We start from the raw sequence: 19863 nt of genomic DNA on the forward strand, positions 1-19863 counted from the left end.
CAGGCCCATTGCAAGTTGTTGTACTCTGTCGTCTACTCTAAGCCATCCTAGGTTGTCAAAGTGGGCAGGGGTGAGGTGGGTTCTAGGAGTAAGGTCAAGCAGTAGTCTGACCAGTTTGTTTTGAGATGTTTGTAATTTTGTTTTTAGAGCATGGCGATAGAAGTTAACGCCAGGTAGTTTGCAGGCTGTTCGACGCGGAAATGGGCAAAGACACAGCTCGTCACGCGATTGGGCAAACATGTCAGTGGCCAATCAGAGAGCGTCAGTCAGTGGCCAATCAGAGAGCGTCTCCGAGAAATGCGGCTAGGAAAAGAATAACGCGCCTCATCTAGGAACCACATATTTCGCTGTCCAAGTGTCCATGGAATCCACTCGGAACGATAACAGAGACGCACGCGTGTCAAGGTCTCACACACTTTTAGGAATATGAATTCGAATTTCGCTAATTCAAAGAGGAATCTGTTTGGATAGTGACAGGAAAATCCGACGTTGTTGCTGCTGACAGGAAGAACTGGTGCTGCTTGGCAAAGGAAGGTGCTGCTCACTCAAAGACGAGGTAACGTGAATGAATGAATTAATGTACCATATAACTCTGTGTGATAGCATACAATAGTGCTGTATACCTATACATTTATATATATTATAATATATATATTCATACGTATCGTGTGTATATATTATCCACATCTGTCTGTACATGCCTGCATATAATCCTTTTTACATATCTAGATACTAGACTATATCTCAGGCCTCTATATCTATATCCCTACCTACTCTTACTATTTACTAGCTGGCCAGTATGACTTACTACCATAAGTCTTTATACCTGTATCACTGTACATAATAATACTACAACTCTGTACATCTGATTAGCACTTTTACTCAGTAGTACTAATTTATATATACATTTACACTCTGGTTGAATGCCACATTTATTTTTGTTGTACTGTGCTTGTGCTGTATGATGACAATTACATTTTAATCTAATCTAATCTACACTTTGATTAAGCATCAACGACTATGGCACAACAGGAGCAGATCTTTATGGAGACCAGTCCGCCTCAATGTGACCCAAAAGAGAGCGGAATGAGAAAACGTGTGGGTCTGGTTGTCACAGGGATATTAGGAGGGTCTCTGATCGCCCTCTACGCCGTCGCTGCGCCGTTTGTCACTCCTGCGCTGCGGAAGGTCTGTCTCCCCTTTGTCCCTGCGACCACGGCACAGGTGGAAAACGTCTTCAAGGTGCTGCAGGCCAGAACCGGGACCCTAGTGGACATCGGGAGTGGAGACGGGAGGATAGTAAGTGATGTTTACTTCTGCTTTCATTGTGCTATGAATCTCCATTCATCTATCTATCTCTCTCTCTCTCTCTCTCTCTCTTTCTCTCTCTCTCTCTATCTATCTATCTATCTATCTATCTATCTATCTATCTATAATCAATCATAGTGATAATGTTTCCAGACCTCTCTTGGCTGAGCCTGAGTTGTGGCCAGCAAGTAGCTGCTCTCCCCCATCCCCACTCACCTCCAACCCACACATCAGATACGGTATATGATCATGGGGTCACCGGTCACACCGTTCTATCCTATACTAGTCTCTGAACGTCTTTTGTCTTTGCCCTCCAGGTGATCGCCGCCGCCAAGCATGGGTTCCGTGCGTCCGGGTTTGAACTGAACCCGTGGCTGGTCTGGTTCTCCCGCTACAAGGCCTGGAGGGAGGGGGTCCACCGCTCCACCTGCTTCTGCATCTCGGACCTGTGGAAGGTCAGTGTGTAGACTACTGTCCTGTCACATCTCAGACCTGTGGAAGGTCAGTGTGTAGACTACTGTCCTGTCACATCTCAGACCTGTGGAAGGTCAGTGTGTAGACTACTGTCCTGTCACATCTCAGACCTGTGGAAGGTCAGTGTGTAGACTACTGTCCTGTCACATCTCAGACCTGTGGAAGGTCAGTGTGTAGACTACTGTCCTGTCACATCTCAGACCTGTGGATGTGAATGTATTATTATTATTAATATTATTGTCAGCATGAAAATAACCGCACCAGGATAGCTTTTCAAATAGCTAATCAGATGTTGTCGTTTTGGGGATTTGGTACATACATACCCATTTATTATTAACAAAACATAAAGTTAGCCCTATGACCATACGATGCCTGGTCATACGGCATTCATTCAATGTACTTAACTATATCAACACATGGTTTTCACAGACACTAGCCACATCCTTACTAGAGAACTAGACAAGTTCTGTATCGTTAGTGGCTTAGCTTGGCATCACTACTGCACTATCTCGCGTACGTGCACGCGTACTGAATAAACCACAAATGTACCTCTAATACCAGTATTAGTCTGACCACACCCCTCATCAGCTTACCTTCATAAGCAGGTGTGTGGTCACCTGCTCTCCTCCTTCTCGCTTTCACCACAAGGAAGAAGTGCCTCGGTAGATCCCCACACTTGACACCATGATGGAAGAAATTGGATTAGGAACAGCTTTGGGAAACAAGGATACGTTGACTTCATATCTTTATTTTCTCTCTCGCTATTTTCGAGAAAATACGGCGATATTGTCTTCGTACTGGAGTGTCTGGAAGATGATGATCATTCTAAAAACCCTCCACCGGTTTTCGTATGGGGAGCACGCCGCTGCATGCTTCTCAACTGCAGTTCCTTGCTGTGTTTGTTGGGGTGAAACCTGTCAGGCCACAGCTGAACTGTCGGACATGCCGCTGTTGTGAGAAGCGGTGCGTTCCAGGTTGGGTGAGTAGTGTTTGCTGGCGGGCTCCACTTGTCTGTTAGTGCTATGGGGGCTACTTGACAAAGTTTATGGAAACCGGCCCCAGGCTAGGGTCCTTTGTTTAGCCACCTAGGCGACAGAAGACCTTGGTCTGAAGACCATTATAGTTTTAACTAGTGGGCCGCGACCATTGACACTGGTGATCCCTGTGTGTTCTGGACGAGTGGATTCTCTCTGTCACCGTGTTAAGGCCCCATCTTTCATATCCAAATGAGAGTATTCCTTCACGAGGGGATATGTGCATGTAATGTGCGATAGCGGCAGATTCATGTTCAATGTCAGCTACACAGGCCAGTTGGTACTGTGCTGATCCGTCGGATGTGGTAATGTCACCGTTGTGAAGCGGTGCGGACATCTTGTTTTCTCTTTTCTCTTAAAAGGGGAGGAGAGGTTCAGAACGGCGGCCTGTCTGGGTGAGTGTTATGTCATTGTTTACATGTTCATAGCTTACGGTTAGCCGGTCAGCTGTTAACTGCTGCGTTAGCCTGCTGGATCGCTGCATGGCCTGCTTGAGGCCAACTATTAGTGGCCTGGCGCGGGGTAGCTTAGCTTCTCGCGCGCCGCCGGGAGCTCGCTTCTGATCGCGTGCGTCGTTAGATCGGCGTCTCGCGAGCGGAAGCAATAGCACCCGAACGGTTGGAGCAGCCGTTAGCTTGATGCTATTCTGTTGAACGTGCTTTGATTTTAACATGTTTTACACTCTTGACCACGACGTCATCCTTGACAGGGGATGTTCGTCGACCCTGCCCTGGGCCTGGACGGGGATTGCGTCAACAAAGAGGACTGTAGCGACTGGTTGGAGCGGCGACGCTGCCCGGGTCGAACAACACAGGACGGCTGTGTTCTACGGTGTCTTGTGACTGCACTTCGCTGATCTGCGTTCCGGGTAGGTACGGGGTTGGGGGGGGAGGGACCGGGGTTCTTAGAGCCCTCTCTATTCTGTGTTTTTCCTTAGTAAAAATCAGATAGCAGGTTAGCTCATGCGCTGTGTGGAGCTGTGAAACGCTTCATAGAGCTGACTATGACTGTGTCATATTCTCTTTTTGTCGTTACGTCGTATCATGGGTGTGGGGTCGTAAAGGGGTGAACTGGTAACCTTTCCTCTCCCCATTGTTCTGTCGGTCAGGGGTACACCCCCTGTCCTTCAAGGTTCCCGTCACGTGGCGGTTCGGCACGTTACGGGGGGGGGGGGGGGGGGGGGGGAGGGAGTTCCTGGTCCCACGGCCTGGTATATTGGGCGTGTGCACCGCAGGAATTCCCCCGCCATAGAGTACGTCACCGTGCGCGTCTCTGTTGGTAGGACTTCCGTGTGCTGTTCAGGTCCATGTGATGGATCTGTTTTCAGGGGGGGTGGTCAGGGCTCCTCCTCACCAAGCGCCTATTCAGGCCTTCTGTGAGTTCGGACTCCTTCTTCCATGTGAGGAAGCCTCCATCAGAGTACAGAGCCTTCCTCCTCAGATTGTCAAAGTGAGTGGACCCTCTAGAAGGGTCCTTTTCTATTGTATGTATATTCGATTCAATTCGTTTATTGAGTGTGTATGGGTTCGGTGCCTCTTCCCCGGAGGCCCTAAAACCAGTTTTTTACATGGCTCAAGGTGCAATATATTCTTTTCAATCTGTACAGCTCGCGTGGGAAGTCTCTCTGGGGATCCCCGTCTCTTTCCTATGGGAGGGTGGTGGGATGTAAAAATGTGAAAATGTTTTACCCCGGCTGTGTAGACTGGGATACATACTGTTGATGCTTCCTTCTTTCTATTCCAGAAGTGTTGGAGTTAGGGAGTGTCACACCCCTCTTGTCGTTCCCCTGGGCGCCTTGGGGATTCAATGACAGGTCTAAATAGCCTGTTCATTGATGGGGGTGTGTCCCGACGCACGTATAGTGCTAGCTCGCTGTAAACAGGCGATTGACTGGCACGCCTTGGTTGCTTGTGGTTGAAACAGCGTTTTTATAAAGCAACTGAGATGGGGGTTTTTTCCTCTTCCGACGACCACATCCCATGACCTGGGTGGGTTGTCGACGGATTCTCGTTCATGTCTGGGGGATGATGACGGGATGGATCTGAACATATGTAGTGGGGTCTCACACCCTTGGGGTGGGCCACCAGGCGCGGTTCGTCCGAACGTCTGGGTGGCGCCTTCTTTTCATGTTAAGATCAACACGCATATCTGCCCTTCTCCTGGGGTAGGCATGTCGGCGTGGTTAGGGCACGGGACTGGTTCTGGTCACGCTGGTCCAGATCAGTTGAACCCGTTGTCCGCCGGGGATGCAGATCTGCTGTTCTGGTACCCTGAGGGACTTGGGCTTTTTTCAGGGGGAAGAATGCCAGGTCGGTCTGGGTGTCACAGGGTTAAGCGCTATGGAGACCCTGGTTGGGTATGTTTTTACTCAGCACTGTCGTCATGGCTTACAGCCATGCCATTCTGTACGCGCTCGATCTCGTCGGATCTCGGCCGCTACACAGGTTGGTCCTGGTTAGTACTTGGTTGGGAGACCGCCGGGGAATACCAGGTACGGTGTGCTTAGGGGCTGGTTCTCCATTATTTTTCGCTCCTCTCTCACGCATGGCGAAGAGGGGCCTGTGGGGGTGGTTTTTTGACCTCCTCTGGTGACCCTGTGCTTCCCGTACCGCCAGGCCCGGTCCGAAGTGATGTTTGCGACCCGTAGGCCTGGGTTAACCCTTTTTGGAAACTGAAACACTTGTACTGCGGTATAGCCGGTGTATACCCGCAGGTGTGTTTTGGAGTTTTTTCTTGAGGGGTTATAGGAACAACCACCGCATTGGGTAACACCGAGGTGGTTGATTCCCTGGTGTGTTGGAGCAGTGTCAACTCCCGGGTTCACCGTTTGAGGGTGCCCCTGCACGTTCATGACGTCTGCCAATCGTGTCAGCCTTCTCTGCCTCGACCCCTCTGGGTGGGGGTTGTTAAATGGAGGCTTGGTCATGCAACACCGCCAGCTTACGCTCCTTCCGCCGGGGCGGCTGTGTTCAGCTGTCCCCTCTGGCGCCTGTCTCGTCCGCAGTCTCCAGGCTAGGGTTAACAGCCTGTTGCCTGGTTTTTCCCCGGTGCGCTGCCTGCTTCCGTTGGTTAACCTTTTTTGTGTGCTTACGGCCATGCTGACTGCCTGTTCTGCAGGGTCAGTGTGCCAGGCGGTGTACTATTGGGGGGACGGGGCCCGCTCGGCTTACGGCCATGCCGACCTGAACACGCCCGATCTCGTCCGATCTCGGAAGCTGGGCAGGTTCTGGCCTGGTTGGTTCCGCCTGGGAATACCAGGTGCAGTAACTGAGGGGCCTTTGTCCGAATACGCTGGCGATGTGGGGGGCGGGGCACTACGTGCCCACCTGGTGGGGTCTTGATGCTGGCATCATGGACTTCTCCGGGCCCCCATTCTAGGGAGTCCAGTCCTTTTGGTGGGTCTGGGTCTTCCTTCGTGCTCCGCTGCTACGGCCTTGCCACGGGGTCGGGTTTGCCCTTGACCCCGTGATTCTGGGGGCAGTAACGAGGTTGTTCCTCCGTTCGTTCCCGGGTGGCATGCGGGTTGTGCGTGTGTGTAGTCGTGGGGTCAAGCCACGGTCTGCTCACCCTGTGCGTTGAGTTGCTTGAGTGCCTCTTCGCACGGTCGGGTCCGTCGCCCTCCCGTGACGTCCCTAATAGGGGGGCTACCCTCCATTAGGGGGGGTCCGGGGGGCTCGGCCCTCCCTGTTCTGATGGTTTTGGGGGGCTGTCAGCGGGGTGTATTTGTCAGCCAAGTGGCTCCGCTTGGCCTCCCTTGTGCAGTAGTGATGCCAAGCTAAGCCACTAACGATACAGAACGTTAGGTTATGACTATAACCAAGTTCTGTTAGTTAGGGGCGATGCTTGGCATCAGACGGCCGCTGCGGCCCTTGTCCTCACCTTGTGGTGAAAGCTTGGGAAGGAGGAGAGCAGGTGACCACACACCTGCTTATGAAGGTAAGCTGATGAGGGGTGTGGTCAGACTAATACTGGTATTAGAGGTACATTTGTGGTTTATTCAGTACGCGTGCACGTACGCGAGATAGTGCAGTAGTGATGCCAAGCATCGCCCCTAACTAACAGAACTTGGTTATAGTCATAACCTAACGTTAACACTGTACTGGACAACAGGTGGACAGGAAGTGAAGAGAGTCACTGGCTTGCTCAAGTTAAATCAAATGAAACCTGTTGCTACATCAGGTACAAACAATCAAGCGCCACTTAGTGACCAAACATGGCACTGCAACTAAATAATAACAAAAAATATAATAGGCACATTTGTGACTGTTACAAGGGTAGGTACAGGTATGGGCAGGGTAATAGTAGAAAGACATAAATATAGGCAATACTATTAAATCTGAATGTAAAAGATATGAGGAAAATGTACTCACTCCTTGCTATGTCTACGCATTGTCCAACTAACACCTCTCCCGAAGGCTAACCGGCACTGTCCGCTTCCATTCATTGTGCTAAGCTAGGCTAACGTATCTATCTTCTTGTCTCTCTCTGGAGAAGACGGTAAGCTAATTTCCCAAAATGTTGGCGCGTTCCTTTAACCAGTTAAAAACCCTTTTGCTCAGAATGTACTCACTCCTTCACTGTTCAGTAGGATGCAGTCTTCTATCTAGATGCTTGGCACGTTATGATGAATTGAAAATGGGGGACCCTGATGTAAACAAGACGAAAGTCTTTCTCTGGTCTGCATCCCCTTAACAATTGTGTGTATTGAGCTGTACTGTATTGTACCCATTCTGCAATCTGTGAATACAATTTTCAATCAATCAATCAATCAATCAATCAATCAATCAATCAATCAAACGTTATCCTGTGAGATGTCTGGCTGAACCTATTATCATTTAACTATGGGCCGCAACTCAGGCTCTTTTCTTTATTTATCTGTTCACTATACATACATACAACTGTTAACTATAGCACCTTTAAAATGTATTAAAGTTAAATCAAATCAAATTTATTTGTAAGGCCCGACAACACACGTTAATGTCCCCATGGGCCGGACACGTCTTCTTTAAACAAGTCAAGAAGAAACATCACAATAAGTCAAGAACAAAACAAGAACACCATAAGGTCCAACATTTTTTAAATAAATGCAACACTCCCAGACGTACCCCACGCGAAGGTAAGGAAAAACTCACTAAAACCTAGCAATAGGAAAAAATGCACCACAGGCAATGTGGAGGAGAGAAACCTTAGAAGGGCCATTCAAGGGGGGATCTCCCTTCTTAGATGTCGGTGATAGTAGTGTTGCAGACTGACAGTTGGTAAGCATGCACTCATGTGTGTAGTGAAACACAGATGAGTGCATGCGATAGCAACTGAACATTTTGAAAAATTAAAGATAGAGCTGATAGCGATGGCAACTGAACATTTTGAAAGATTAAAGATAGAGCTGATAGCGGATCTATTTGAGGCACAGGGGTGGCGCAAAGAGGGTTGCGTCCTCCCGGTCTACTATTAAACTATTCAATATCTATTTTCTCTCTATTTTACCTGGCCCCACTCACAGTGATGTTACTGAGCAGGTCTCCTTTGCTCATCTTATTTACAGTGTTTTGTGCTTCTCTCTCCAGGTCAGTTTTGCACAGTACTCCAACGTTGTCATATTTGGAGTCCCTCAGATGGTGAGTTATTATTATTCTTAGCAGGTGAATGGCTGGATAAAATATCGTTTTGGGAGAGTCTGGAGAAATGAAGAAACTATGAGGTATATTTTCATGACTGAATAAACTAATTGTCCTCGGGGTTCCCGTGGGTCTTAAAAAGTCTTAAAGTTAATAATTGGGCTTTAAAAAGTTAAATATGATTTTGATATGTCTTAATGTTTTGGATTAGGAAGTTACTTCTATGTTGTGATAACTTCTCTGTATTAGGGATGGGTAAACTCTATATATATCTAGCGCATATCTACTTATACATCTGCATATAACTCTGTATAATAGCATGTACAATAATGCTGTATATTCCGTATATATATATATTTATTCTTACCGTATATATATCTACAGTATATATTGGATATCTATGTACTCTAGTTATGCTGCTGGCCAGTACAACTTACTACCATAGTGTCTTTATACCTGTATCACTGTACATATTAATACTACAACTCTCTATGTAACTGAGGGGTACAATTCCCTGACTGTATTACTAGATATGATACTTACTACCACTACCTTTGTACTTTATATTCGGCCACCCAGTACTCGGCATAAATATATTATGATAAACACTCTCACGTAGATGAAACGGATCCAACACAAATGTACGAAGTCGAAGTATGCGTTTATTACTACACAGCAATGGTGTGTAGAGCAAGCACTTAATCACTTAATTACATTTATGAATTGAAATAGTATGCACTTTTATGGCAAAGAGTATTCGTTGGTATATCAATAGAGAATGTCCAATCTCTGGTGGCGCAGGCGGTAAATATACGACCTGGAATAGTTAAGGAATAACAGCAATGATACTTTAATGATTATAAGACTGGATACACTAGGGGGGTTAATCCGGTCGCTTGTAAGACAACAGGAGTAGGAGGGGGGGGGGGGGTAGAGTCTGGCTGCCTCGTCCGGCCAAGGGTATCCTGGGTGAACCCACAGTTGTGCAGCTCGGTGCGCCAGCGATCCTTGGACCACAGATGAAAGCAGGTGGACTCTCTGTGAGCCGGCTCTCTCCGGTCCACGGGGGAGAGACGTGAAGCGACCTCGTCTTGCAGAGCGTCTCCTCACCTTGCGTCCTCTCCAGGGGGGGGGGTTCCAACACACGGCAGTGTCGGGGGTCTTTATCCATGGAATAATCACTGTACACAAAGCATAATCCGTGCCTGGGAAGGCGGGCTGTCGTCGGTAGAATAATCCGGTATACAGGTCCACTCGCTCGTCGGCTCTGGGGCTCCTCGGATGCAGTCTCACATGGGGTCGACCATCCTGGATAAGCAGCCAGTTCTCTGCCCGAAACGATGGGGTGCTGGCTACGGTAGTATTCTCACCGTACGAAGCACTATATATTAACAGACTATTATTAGCTTAATAGACTACGTCCAACTCGACGATATAGTGCCAAATATGACTATTCAAATATTAATATACACGATGTCTCAATACCGATGGTAGGCCGAACTTGGCCTTACTCCCACACGTGGCGTCGCGGGGAGGCTTTACGTCTGTCACTCTATTGGAGGGTAAGAAACTGGACTGAAAAGGAAGTCCTACTTTAGTAGCGCAGTATATATACGCACTATGAACAAATAGTACCGTTAGTGGTGCGGTAGCCAGATTCCTACGCGGAACTAGGACTTGTTCGTACATGTTGAGCGGTACGTTTGAACTGGGTCTGGGGGGTATGGCAGCCTGGCACCAAGGTCTCGACCAATAGTAGAATGGAGACTATTATGGGATGTTCAGTAGGCTAGAATGGATATTCAATGCATATTGTACAAGGAATATACAAGGGATATCAGGGAATATTAGAGAATATACAAATACAATTAAATATATATATACAAATAAATATATATATTCGGTTTAATCTGGCCCTTCACAACAGCCACCCCATGATTGGTCCCAGACCTAATCAGTTAAGCAGAGACAGATTAATCGCGTTGTCTATTTACACATAAGGGTTTGCTGTAGGGGTCAGTCAACTTCACAAAGTCATAGGGTTATAGGGTCATGGTCATCATCGATTGTGTCTGGGAGTCGGGGCAGTTCTATGAGCCTCGCCACGGGACGGGTGTAAGTGCGACCCTGGACAAGCACTTCAGCTGCTCGGACCTTGCCGTCGGCACCGGTGATCACTTTGCTTACGCGGCCGGCCGGCCACATAGCTCTGGGCAGTGATTGATCAATAATCATGACGACTGTTCCTTCTGTCAAATTGTCTCTCTCCTTTACCCACTTCTGGCGGGTCTGTAGAGACGGTAGGTAGTGCAGTAGGAAACTGCTCCAAAACTTGTCGGCTAATACTTGGCTGTACCTCCACATTCGTCGGCCGTTCGCTTCTTCAGGCCGGTACATTGTCTGGGGTAACGCGGGATCTAGCCGCCCCATCAGGAGTGTGTTGGGGGTAACTGGGTCGATATCCGCCACATCGCTGGAGACGTAGCCGAGGGGCTTAGAGTTCAATACTCCCTCATTCTCCGTGAGGACTGTCATTAGGACTTCTTCCGCCACAGTCTGGGCCCCAAGTACTGCGTACAGGGCTGTCTTTATGGAACGCACTTCCCGTTCCCAAGTACCACCGAAGTGGGGTGCGTTTGGGGGGTTGAATTGGAAGTCAATCTGTGCTGGAGCGAGGTGGGTCTTAAGTTCTGGGCCCATAGCTTGGAAGCTCTCTCTCAGCTCTCTTTCGCCGCCTTTGAAGTTTGTCCCATGATCGGACAATAGTGTAGACGGTCTTCCTTTCCGTGATGTGAATCTACGGAAGGCCATAAGGAATGAGTCTGTGCTCATGGTCGGGAGAAGCTCGATGTGTATCGCTCTGGTGGTCATGCATTTGAATACAATACCCCACCGCTTCTCGGTTCCTCTTCCTTTCTTTATGTGCAGCGGGCCAAAGCAGTCCATACCCGTTGAGTGGAATGGCTTGTCACCGATTCGGAGGCGACATGGAGGAAGGTCAGCCATCCTTGGTATGCTGGGCTGCGCGCGCCACTTGCGGCAGTCTAGACATGTTCGCTGGAAGCGTCGTACCGCCTCTCTTCCTTGTAGGATCCAGTAACGACGTCTGATTTCCGCGAAGACTCTTTCTGCTCCTGCGTGATGTACATCCTCATCGTATTTCTTTATAATCAGCTCTGTGACCTTGTGTCGGCTGTCCAATACGATCGGGTATTTAATGTCATCCGGTAGATTGGGGGCTCTGCGTAGGCGACCACCCACTCTGATGAGGGTATGAGCGTCGCTCTCGGGGGCCAGATGAATTAATCTGCTGTCGGATGGGACGGGCTTTCCTCCCTGTAGACAGGCCAATTCATCGGGGAACGAGTCTCTCTGGGCTCGCTGCAGTAGAAGCAATTCTGCTTCCTCGTAGTTAGCTGCTGACATTTCAGCGGGGGACTTACACTCCGGGTGGTGCCGCAGGAATGTCCTTTGTTGTGCACTCTCTATGGTAGTGCAATCATCTATGTTGGGGTCTGCGGAGATAACAGTGCTCAATCCACAGAACACAGGCTTCTTGTTCTCAGCCTCCTCCTGACTGGCTTCCCTCGGGATAGGCGTGGGCCACTCTCCTTCCGGGAGCTTTAGGAATGCTGGGCCGTCACTGTAGACATTGCGACGGGTGAGGTCATCTAGGGGCATTCCCCGGGTGATGACGTCAGCTGGGTTCTGTTTTGTATCAACGTAGCGCCACTCTGTTTCTCCGGTTAACTCTTCGGTTAAGTCTTGAATCTCGGTGACTCTGACTCCCACGAAGACTTTGTACTTGCATGAGTCCGATTTGATCCAGGCGAGTACTGTCGTGGAATCTGACCACAGGATTGTTCTAGACACCGGTATGGTGAGCTCACGTTGGATGAGCGTGGCTAGGTGCGCTCCGGCTAGGGCTGCGCAGAGCTCTAGACGTGGGATAGATTGTTGCTTGCGTGGGGCTATTCTCGAGCGGGCGAGGACAAATGCTGTGTAGATCTCTCCCCCCTCTTCTTGGGCCCGCAAGTAGGCTACTGATCCGTATGCGACCTCTGAGGCGTCACTGAAGACGTGTAAGTCCATTTTACATGTCTCTGGCCTCACCGTGGTTGGGAAGTAGCTTCGGCGCATATTAACGCCTGGGAGTGAGTGGAGCTCCATCTCCCACTCTCTCCAGGTGGATGCAAGGTGTGCGGGAATGGGGTCGTCCCAGCCCTGGTCCTTGTCCCACAATGCTCGTACAATCATTTTTGCCCTGGTGGTGTACGGTAGAATACATCCTAGCGGGTCATATTGTCGGGCGAGTGTTGTGTACACACTCCGTCTGGTGGTCGGCGCCGCCGCCGGCCTTCCCTGCTCCGTAGTCAGGGGCTTGTGTCTGTAGTGAAGCGAATCTGTTTTGAATCGCCACACCAATCCCAGGGTCATCTCCTGGGCTTCTCCCGGGATTGTAGCCATCCAGGTCTCGCTGCTGGCTGCCTTGTCCTCGGAGGAGAGGCTGCGCAGTACTTGCGGATCGCTGCTGGCCCACTGCCTGAGATCAAAGCCGCCTTTGATCAATGAGGCGCGGAGTTTAATCAGGAGAGCCTCGGCTTCTTCCTGGGTTGAAAGGCTTTGTAGACAGTTGTCTACGTAGAAGCTGTTCTTTACGCTGTGTCGGACCTCTTCGTCCGCTGCTGGGTCCTCTGCTACATGTTTCTGTAGTGCAAATGTAGCACAGCAGGGGCTGCACGTCGTTCCGAAGGGGAGGACTTCCCATTGGTAGATGGCTGGGTGCTCATCTCCTGGCTTCTCTCTCCATAGGAACCGTAACAGGGGCTTGTCCTCCTCTACTAATCTCACCTGCAGGAACATTCCTTTAATGTCCCCGCTGATGGCCACCTTTTCCTGGCGGAAGCGGAGTAGAACGCCGAGTAGGGAGGGGCCGAGTGTGGGACCGGGCAGTAACTCTTTATTCAGATTTTGGGATCCGATCTGGTAGCTACAGTTAAATACTATGCGGTCTTTACCGTTGTGATGGACCTTGTGGTGAGGCACGTACCACGATTCAGTGGTCTGGTCAGCCTCTTTAATGTCCATCTTTGTGACGTGTCCCGCTGTGATGAGCTTCTCAATCTCAGCGCGGTATACACTCTCTTGGGCGGGGTTCTTGGCTAAGCGCCGCTCCGTGTTCAGCAGGTACCGTTCTGTGGCGTCTGTCTTGGCGTGGAAAGTAGGCATTCCTTCTCGCCGCAGGAGTGGCGTGGCGTATCTCAACACGCCGTTGACCGGGACTCTCTTGGTCCCTGTCTCGAGGAGGTGAATGGCGTAAATGTCATCTTTAGAGCGAATGTCTTTCTTTCCGTTCTTAAAGGGCATTTGTTCCAAGGTCCATAGCCGCTCTACGTGTTGCAGGAGTGCGGTTTCTCCCTCTGTGACTCGGGAGTGGAGACATTTAGTGGCTGTACTTCGGTTGAGAGATTTGGCGAGCGGGCCTTGGAGAGTCCATCCCAAACGGGTCTTGACTGCTGCAGGACAGCCTCGGGGTCCGGTATGAACCCGGTCTATCGGGACAATGAGGTCTGCATGGTCGGAGCCTATCAACAGGGTCGGCATAGCATTGTCTATGAGCGGGATCGGTAACTTGCGCAGATGTGCATATTTCTCCATCAGCTTGGCGACGGGTTATGTGTACCGCGACAGTCCTATTTCTTGGCTGGTGAAAGCGTCTGTAATCTGGTACCGTCGCTCAGGCTGGCCGCTTGCTGCGATAGAGAATGAGACATTCTCGCCCTTTATCGTCTTCAAATCTCGTCTTATTGTCCGAATTGTCATTTGGGTTTCGCTTCCCCGCAGCCCTAGCTGGGCCGCAGCGGAGGCGAGCAGAAGGGTCTTCTCTGACCCGTCATCGAGGACGGCGTAAGTGTCCAGGACTTTATTCTGGTAGCTTAGTGTCACACGCACTACTTTTAGGAGTACTCGGGCTCCACTGCTGCTGGCGGGATCGATGTACATGACGCTCGCTTTGCTGCTGGATGGTGCGGGTGAAGGGCGCCGTCTGTTACTGTCGTGAAGTATGTCCAGATGGGCTCCATCGCACTTGGTGCACCTTTTCTTTAAGCGGCATTCGGCTGCCATGTGTGAGCGCGCACAGCGAAAACAGCGCTTGTTGGACTTTATCCATTGACTTGCTTCCTCCGCGTTCAGCTTGGGGAAGGAGTCACATTGCGCTAGCCAGTGTTCTTTCTCACAGTAGGGGCACACTATCTTCCACTTCTCCGTTCTGGAGGGGGTACTGTGGCTCCTGCTGCTCGGTACTGACTCCGATTGGTGCATCACAGTCACCGATCTTCTTCCATCATTTAGTCGTCTGGTTCCTTCTCTGGAGCCAGGGGTGCTCCGTCCGAATGTATCTAGCCGTAGGCTGCTGACTTCTCTCGCCAGGAAGTCTGCTAGATCGAGGAGGTTCGGTTCGGGGCCATTCGGGTCTCGGTGGTCTCTCTGCCGCCTAAAACGCTCCTGTCGAGCGGGCGGCAGCTTCTCCAAGATCCTTTCCACATTTGAGTTGGCGTAAAGTTCATGCCTCCCCTTCTCTCTCTGCGCTCCCAACATCCCTACCAGGGACTGCACTCTGATGGACAGGTCGTCCAGTGCTCGATTGTCTATTGCTGGGGGTAAGCGGTCGATGTGTCGGATCTCCTGGATCACGTAATCCCATATGCGCCCATACCTCTGGTCCAATGCTACCAGCGCTGCTGTGTATGGGGTGGTGGAAGTCGCGTAGGCGAGCGCTATATTATGTGCGCGGGGTACTTTTAAGTGCTTCAGTAGGATGGCGTATTTATGGCGTTCATCCAATACATCCACCAACATGGTCTCCAGACACATGCGGAGTTCTGTATACTGGGCCCGGTTCTCTTGGGTGAAGTCGGGTACCATAGGCGGGCCAATGTATGACGCTGACTGTGGATACATCGGCGAGCGTTGGGGGAGAGGCCTCCTAGGCGAGTCTCCTCCCGCTCCTTGGTATGGGCTGGTACCGGCAGTGTACCATGGCCCGCTTGTCCAGGTGCTGTTCCTCGGTGCGGGTCGTGCGTCGTGCTCACCCGGGTATAGAGTCGGGGGTCTGTAGCGCAGCTCCGCGGGAGTATAGCCTGGGCTGTACCGGACCTCCTGGTCCGGTAGAGTACTGTGCTGTCGTCGGGCGTGGTTCTCCTCCTCTTCCTCTTCGTCTTCAGTTAGGTCATCCAGTGCTTGTAGTCTCTGGTTTAGCCTCTCCACAGGATATGCTGCTCCTTCCCGGTTGCTAGGTCTCGCTTGGACCGGTGGGGGGAGGTGGTCTGTGGGGGGTATAGACCTCGTCTGTTGGTCAAGTTCAGGGTTGTTTACTCGGCTAGGGGATGCCGCCCTGGAGGTGTGTCTAGACGAGTTCCTGGAGCCTCTGGCGGAGGGAGAGGGTGTTGTCCGTCTGATCAGCTGTTCTATTAGTTGCGCTTGCTGTCTGTCGCGCTCTGCGTCCCGTAGAGCACCAGCAGCTGCTCGCTGGCTGTCTGCTCGGTCTCGGGCCACATTCTCTTCCCTCTGAATGCGTCTTATTTCTAGACGTATATGCTCTTCTTCGCTCCGCTGCTGGATCTGCAGTCGGTCGCGTTCAGCAGCGGCGTTCAGGCTGATGAGGAAGGCCTGCTGTAGGGTCCTCTCTGCCTCGCTGGGAGAAGGCGGTTGTATAGGGGAGCCTTCCCTCGGGGTACTCCTTGCGGAGCCTTGGAGCTCTATCTCCACGGTGCTCTCCCCGTCTTCTTCCGTGCCGAGTTCTCTCTCGGTAGCGTTGTATTCCTCCCGGGACTCATCGGGGACTACTTCTTCAGTACTGGCGGGGTGTGAAGTCATGTCTGGTTCCCACTGGTCCCCACCGTGAACTTGGTCAGTTACATTAGAACCCGTAGGGGCCTCTATGGTCGGGGTAGTCTGGGCGTTGGGGTTAGACATACTTTTACTTTCTAGTTTTACCGCGTTTACTGTTAGTAGAAGACTAGGTTGTTGACTGACAGCGTAAGCCTCTAAGTACTGAGGGAGCCGTCGTTCGCGCTGCGGGCGTTGGTTAGGAGGATCGTTTCGTGGAGTGTTCATCATAGGCCATTTCAATATTAATAACACTATATTAATATTACACTAATTACCATCCGGCTCGAAGGACCAATTGTAACTGAGGGGTACAATTCCCTGACTGTATTACTAGATATGATACTTACTACCACTACCTTTGTACTATATATTCGGCCACCCAGTACTCGGCATAAATATATTATGATAAACACTCTCACGTAGATGAAACGGATCCAACACAAATGTACGAAGTCGAAGTATGCGTTTATTACTACACAGCAATGGTGTGTAGAGCAAGCACTTAATCACTTAATTACATTTATGAATTGAAATAGTATGCACTTTTATGGCAAAGAGTATTCGTTGGTATATCAATAGAGAATGTCCAATCTCTGGTGGCGCAGGCGGTAAATATACGACCTGGAATAGTTAAGGAATAACAGCAATGATACTTTAATGATTATAAGACTGGATACACTAGGGGGGTTAATCCGGTCGCTTGTAAGACAACAGGAGTAGGAGGGGGGGGGGGGTAGAGTCTGGCTGCCTCGTCCGGCCAAGGGTATCCTGGGTGAACCCACAGTTGTGCAGCTCGGTGCGCCAGCGATCCTTGGACCACAGATGAAAGCAGGTGGACTCTCTGTGAGCCGGCTCTCTCCGGTCCACGGGGGAGAGACGTGAAGCGACCTCGTCTTGCAGAGCGTCTCCTCACCTTGCGTCCTCTCCAGGGGGGGGGGTTCCAACACACGGCAGTGTCGGGGGTCTTTATCCATGGAATAATCACTGTACACAAAGCATAATCCGTGCCTGGGAAGGCGGGCTGTCGTCGGTAGAATAATCCGGTATACAGGTCCACTCGCTCGTCGGCTCTGGGGCTCCTCGGATGCAGTCTCACATGGGGTCGACCATCCTGGATAAGCAGCCAGTTCTCTGCCCGAAACGATGGGGTGCTGGCTACGGTAGTATTCTCACCGTACGAAGCACTATATATTAACAGACTATTATTAGCTTAATAGACTACGTCCAACTCGACGATATAGTGCCAAATATGACTATTCAAATATTAATATACACGATGTCTCAATACCGATGGTAGGCCGAACTTGGCCTTACTCCCACACGTGGCGTCGCGGGGAGGCTTTACGTCTGTCACTCTATTGGAGGGTAAGAAACTGGACTGAAAAGGAAGTCCTACTTTAGTAGCGCAGTATATATACGCACTATGAACAAATAGTACCGTTAGTGGTGCGGTAGCCAGATTCCTACGCGGAACTAGGACTTGTTCGTACATGTTGAGCGGTACGTTTGAACTGGGTCTGGGGGGTATGGCAGCCTGGCACCAAGGTCTCGACCAATAGTAGAATGGAGACTATTATGGGATGTTCAGTAGGCTAGAATGGATATTCAATGCATATTGTACAAGGAATATACAAGGGATATCAGGGAATATTAGAGAATATACAAATACAATTAAATATATATATACAAATAAATATATATATTCGGTTTAATCTGGCCCTTCACAACACTCTACATACATCTGATATTTAGCCCTATTACTAAGTAGTACTAATTTCTATATTTTATACCCAGTTTAATCACCTGTACATTGTATATTACTATTGCACTCTGGTTGGGTGCCAAACTTCTCTTTGTTGTACTGTACTTGTGCTGTATGATGACAGTACTGTGCTGTATGATGACAATACTGTGCTGTATGATGATAATACTGTGCTGTATGATGTCAATACTGTGCTGTATGATGACAATACTGTGCTGTATGATGGCAATACTGTGCTGTATGATGACAATACTGTGCTGTATGATGACAATACTGTGCTGTATGATGACAATACTGTGCTGTATGATGACAATACATTTGAATGCAGTCTAATCTCCAGTAGCCACTGTTGATGCTAGTCTGTGATCTCTGGTGGTGCAGATGGAGCAGCTGGAGCTGAAGCTGGGTCAGGAGCTCCACAGCTCAGCCCGGGTGGTGGCCTGTCGCTTCCCCTTCCCCACCTGGGTCCCTGACCACGCGGCTGGGCAGGGGATCGACACCGTCTGGGTGTACGACGCCAAGACCTTCAAATCGTCACGACGACCAGGGACAACAGCAGCAGAAGAGGAGACGCAAGCTTCCAACACGGACAGGGACTCCACCACGTCCACCGTGTCCTAACAGTTTGAGATGCAGAAGACCTTGACAATGGACGAGTTGATCCCCTCGAGAGTCCTACCTATAAGGACTCTATTGAAGAGCTGTTTTTCAGACACCTGCAACTGTCACCCAGCCTTTCAACTGACATTTAAATGAGTCTGTTCTGCTTCATGTATTACATACCATGTCATTTTATTTGGTTGTTTGTTTGGTGTGTGTTTAGATTATTTCCCTGACCTCTGTGTATCGTCTGTGTCCAATAGTCTCATCTGGATTGTTCTTTTTTTGTTTATTTATATATTTTTGTCCCCTTTCCCTGTTACCCTTCGAGAGGCCCTTTTGTCCTCTTGCCAGGCCATCATTGTAAATACGAATTTGTTCTTAATTGACCTGCCTGGTTAAATTAATATAAATTAAATACATTAAAAAAAATTATAATAATGTCCTGCAGACTGTACTGAAAACGGGGCATGCGATGCCAAGACCCTTTTTTTTTTTTATATAACAAGGAGTAACCAAGCACCTCCCACATAAACCTTGAGCACTAGATGTGAACTGGGTTCAATTACTGACATACTGTACATAGCCCTTACCTACTCTTACTAGTTACTATATCTATATATGTACATATCCCTTACCTACTCTTACCTCGTCATATCACCCAGGGGCGTTCAGAGAGTGTTGGTACCACCCCCCCCCCCCCCCCCCAGGGGGCGTTCAGAGAGTGTTGATACCACCCCCCCAGGAGGCGTTCAGAGAGTGTTGGTGCCACCCCCCAGGGGGCGTGCAGAGAGTGTTGGTACAACCCCCCAGGGGGCGTTCAGAGAGTGTTGGTACAACCCCCCAGGGGGTTTTCAGAGAGTGTTGGTACCACCCCCCAGGGGGCGTTCAGAGTATTGGTACCACCCCCCAGGGGGCGTTCAGAGTGTTGGTACCACCCCCCAGGGGGTGTTCAGAGAGCGTTGGTACCACCCCCCAGGGGGGCGTTCAGATAGTGTTTGTGTGGTACCACCCGCCAGGGGGCGTTCAGAGAGTGTTGGTACCACCCCCCCCAGGGGGCATGCAGAGAATGTTGGTACCACCCCCCAGGGGGCGTTCAGAGAGTGTTGGTACCACCCCCCAGGGGGCGTTTAGAGTGTTGGTACCACCCCCCAGGGGGCATTCAGAGAGTGTT

General features: G+C 50.1%; 1 protein-coding gene across 1 annotated transcript; it reads left to right on the top strand.

Moving 5' to 3' along the window:
• Window positions 1-379: 379 nt before the first annotated feature.
• On the top strand, window positions 380-19352 carry atpsckmt (fATP synthase c subunit lysine N-methyltransferase). The gene is made up of 5 exons (XM_084327017.1): window positions 380-556; window positions 1010-1299; window positions 1626-1763; window positions 8384-8434; window positions 18471-19352. The coding sequence occupies exons 2-5, from the start codon at window positions 1021-1023 to the stop codon at window positions 18708-18710; spliced, it is 708 nt and encodes a 235-aa protein (XP_084183143.1). The 5' UTR covers window positions 380-556; window positions 1010-1020; the 3' UTR covers window positions 18711-19352.
• Window positions 19353-19863: the final 511 nt, after the last annotated feature.

This window comes from Notolepis coatsorum, assembly GCF_963971535.1.
Source record: "Notolepis coatsorum genome assembly, chromosome: 13".
NCBI lineage: Eukaryota > Metazoa > Chordata > Actinopteri > Aulopiformes > Paralepididae > Notolepis > Notolepis coatsorum.

Coding starts and splice junctions, on each gene's coding strand:
- atpsckmt (XM_084327017.1), top strand. CDS start 1,021: ATGGCACAACAGGAGCAGATCTTTATGGAGACCAGTCCGCCTCAATGT. Junction 1,300..1,625: donor GGAGTGGAGACGGGAGGATA/GTAAGTGATGTT, acceptor TTTGCCCTCCAG/GTGATCGCCGCCGCCAAGCA. Junction 8,435..18,470: donor TATTTGGAGTCCCTCAGATG/GTGAGTTATTAT, acceptor CTGGTGGTGCAG/ATGGAGCAGCTGGAGCTGAA.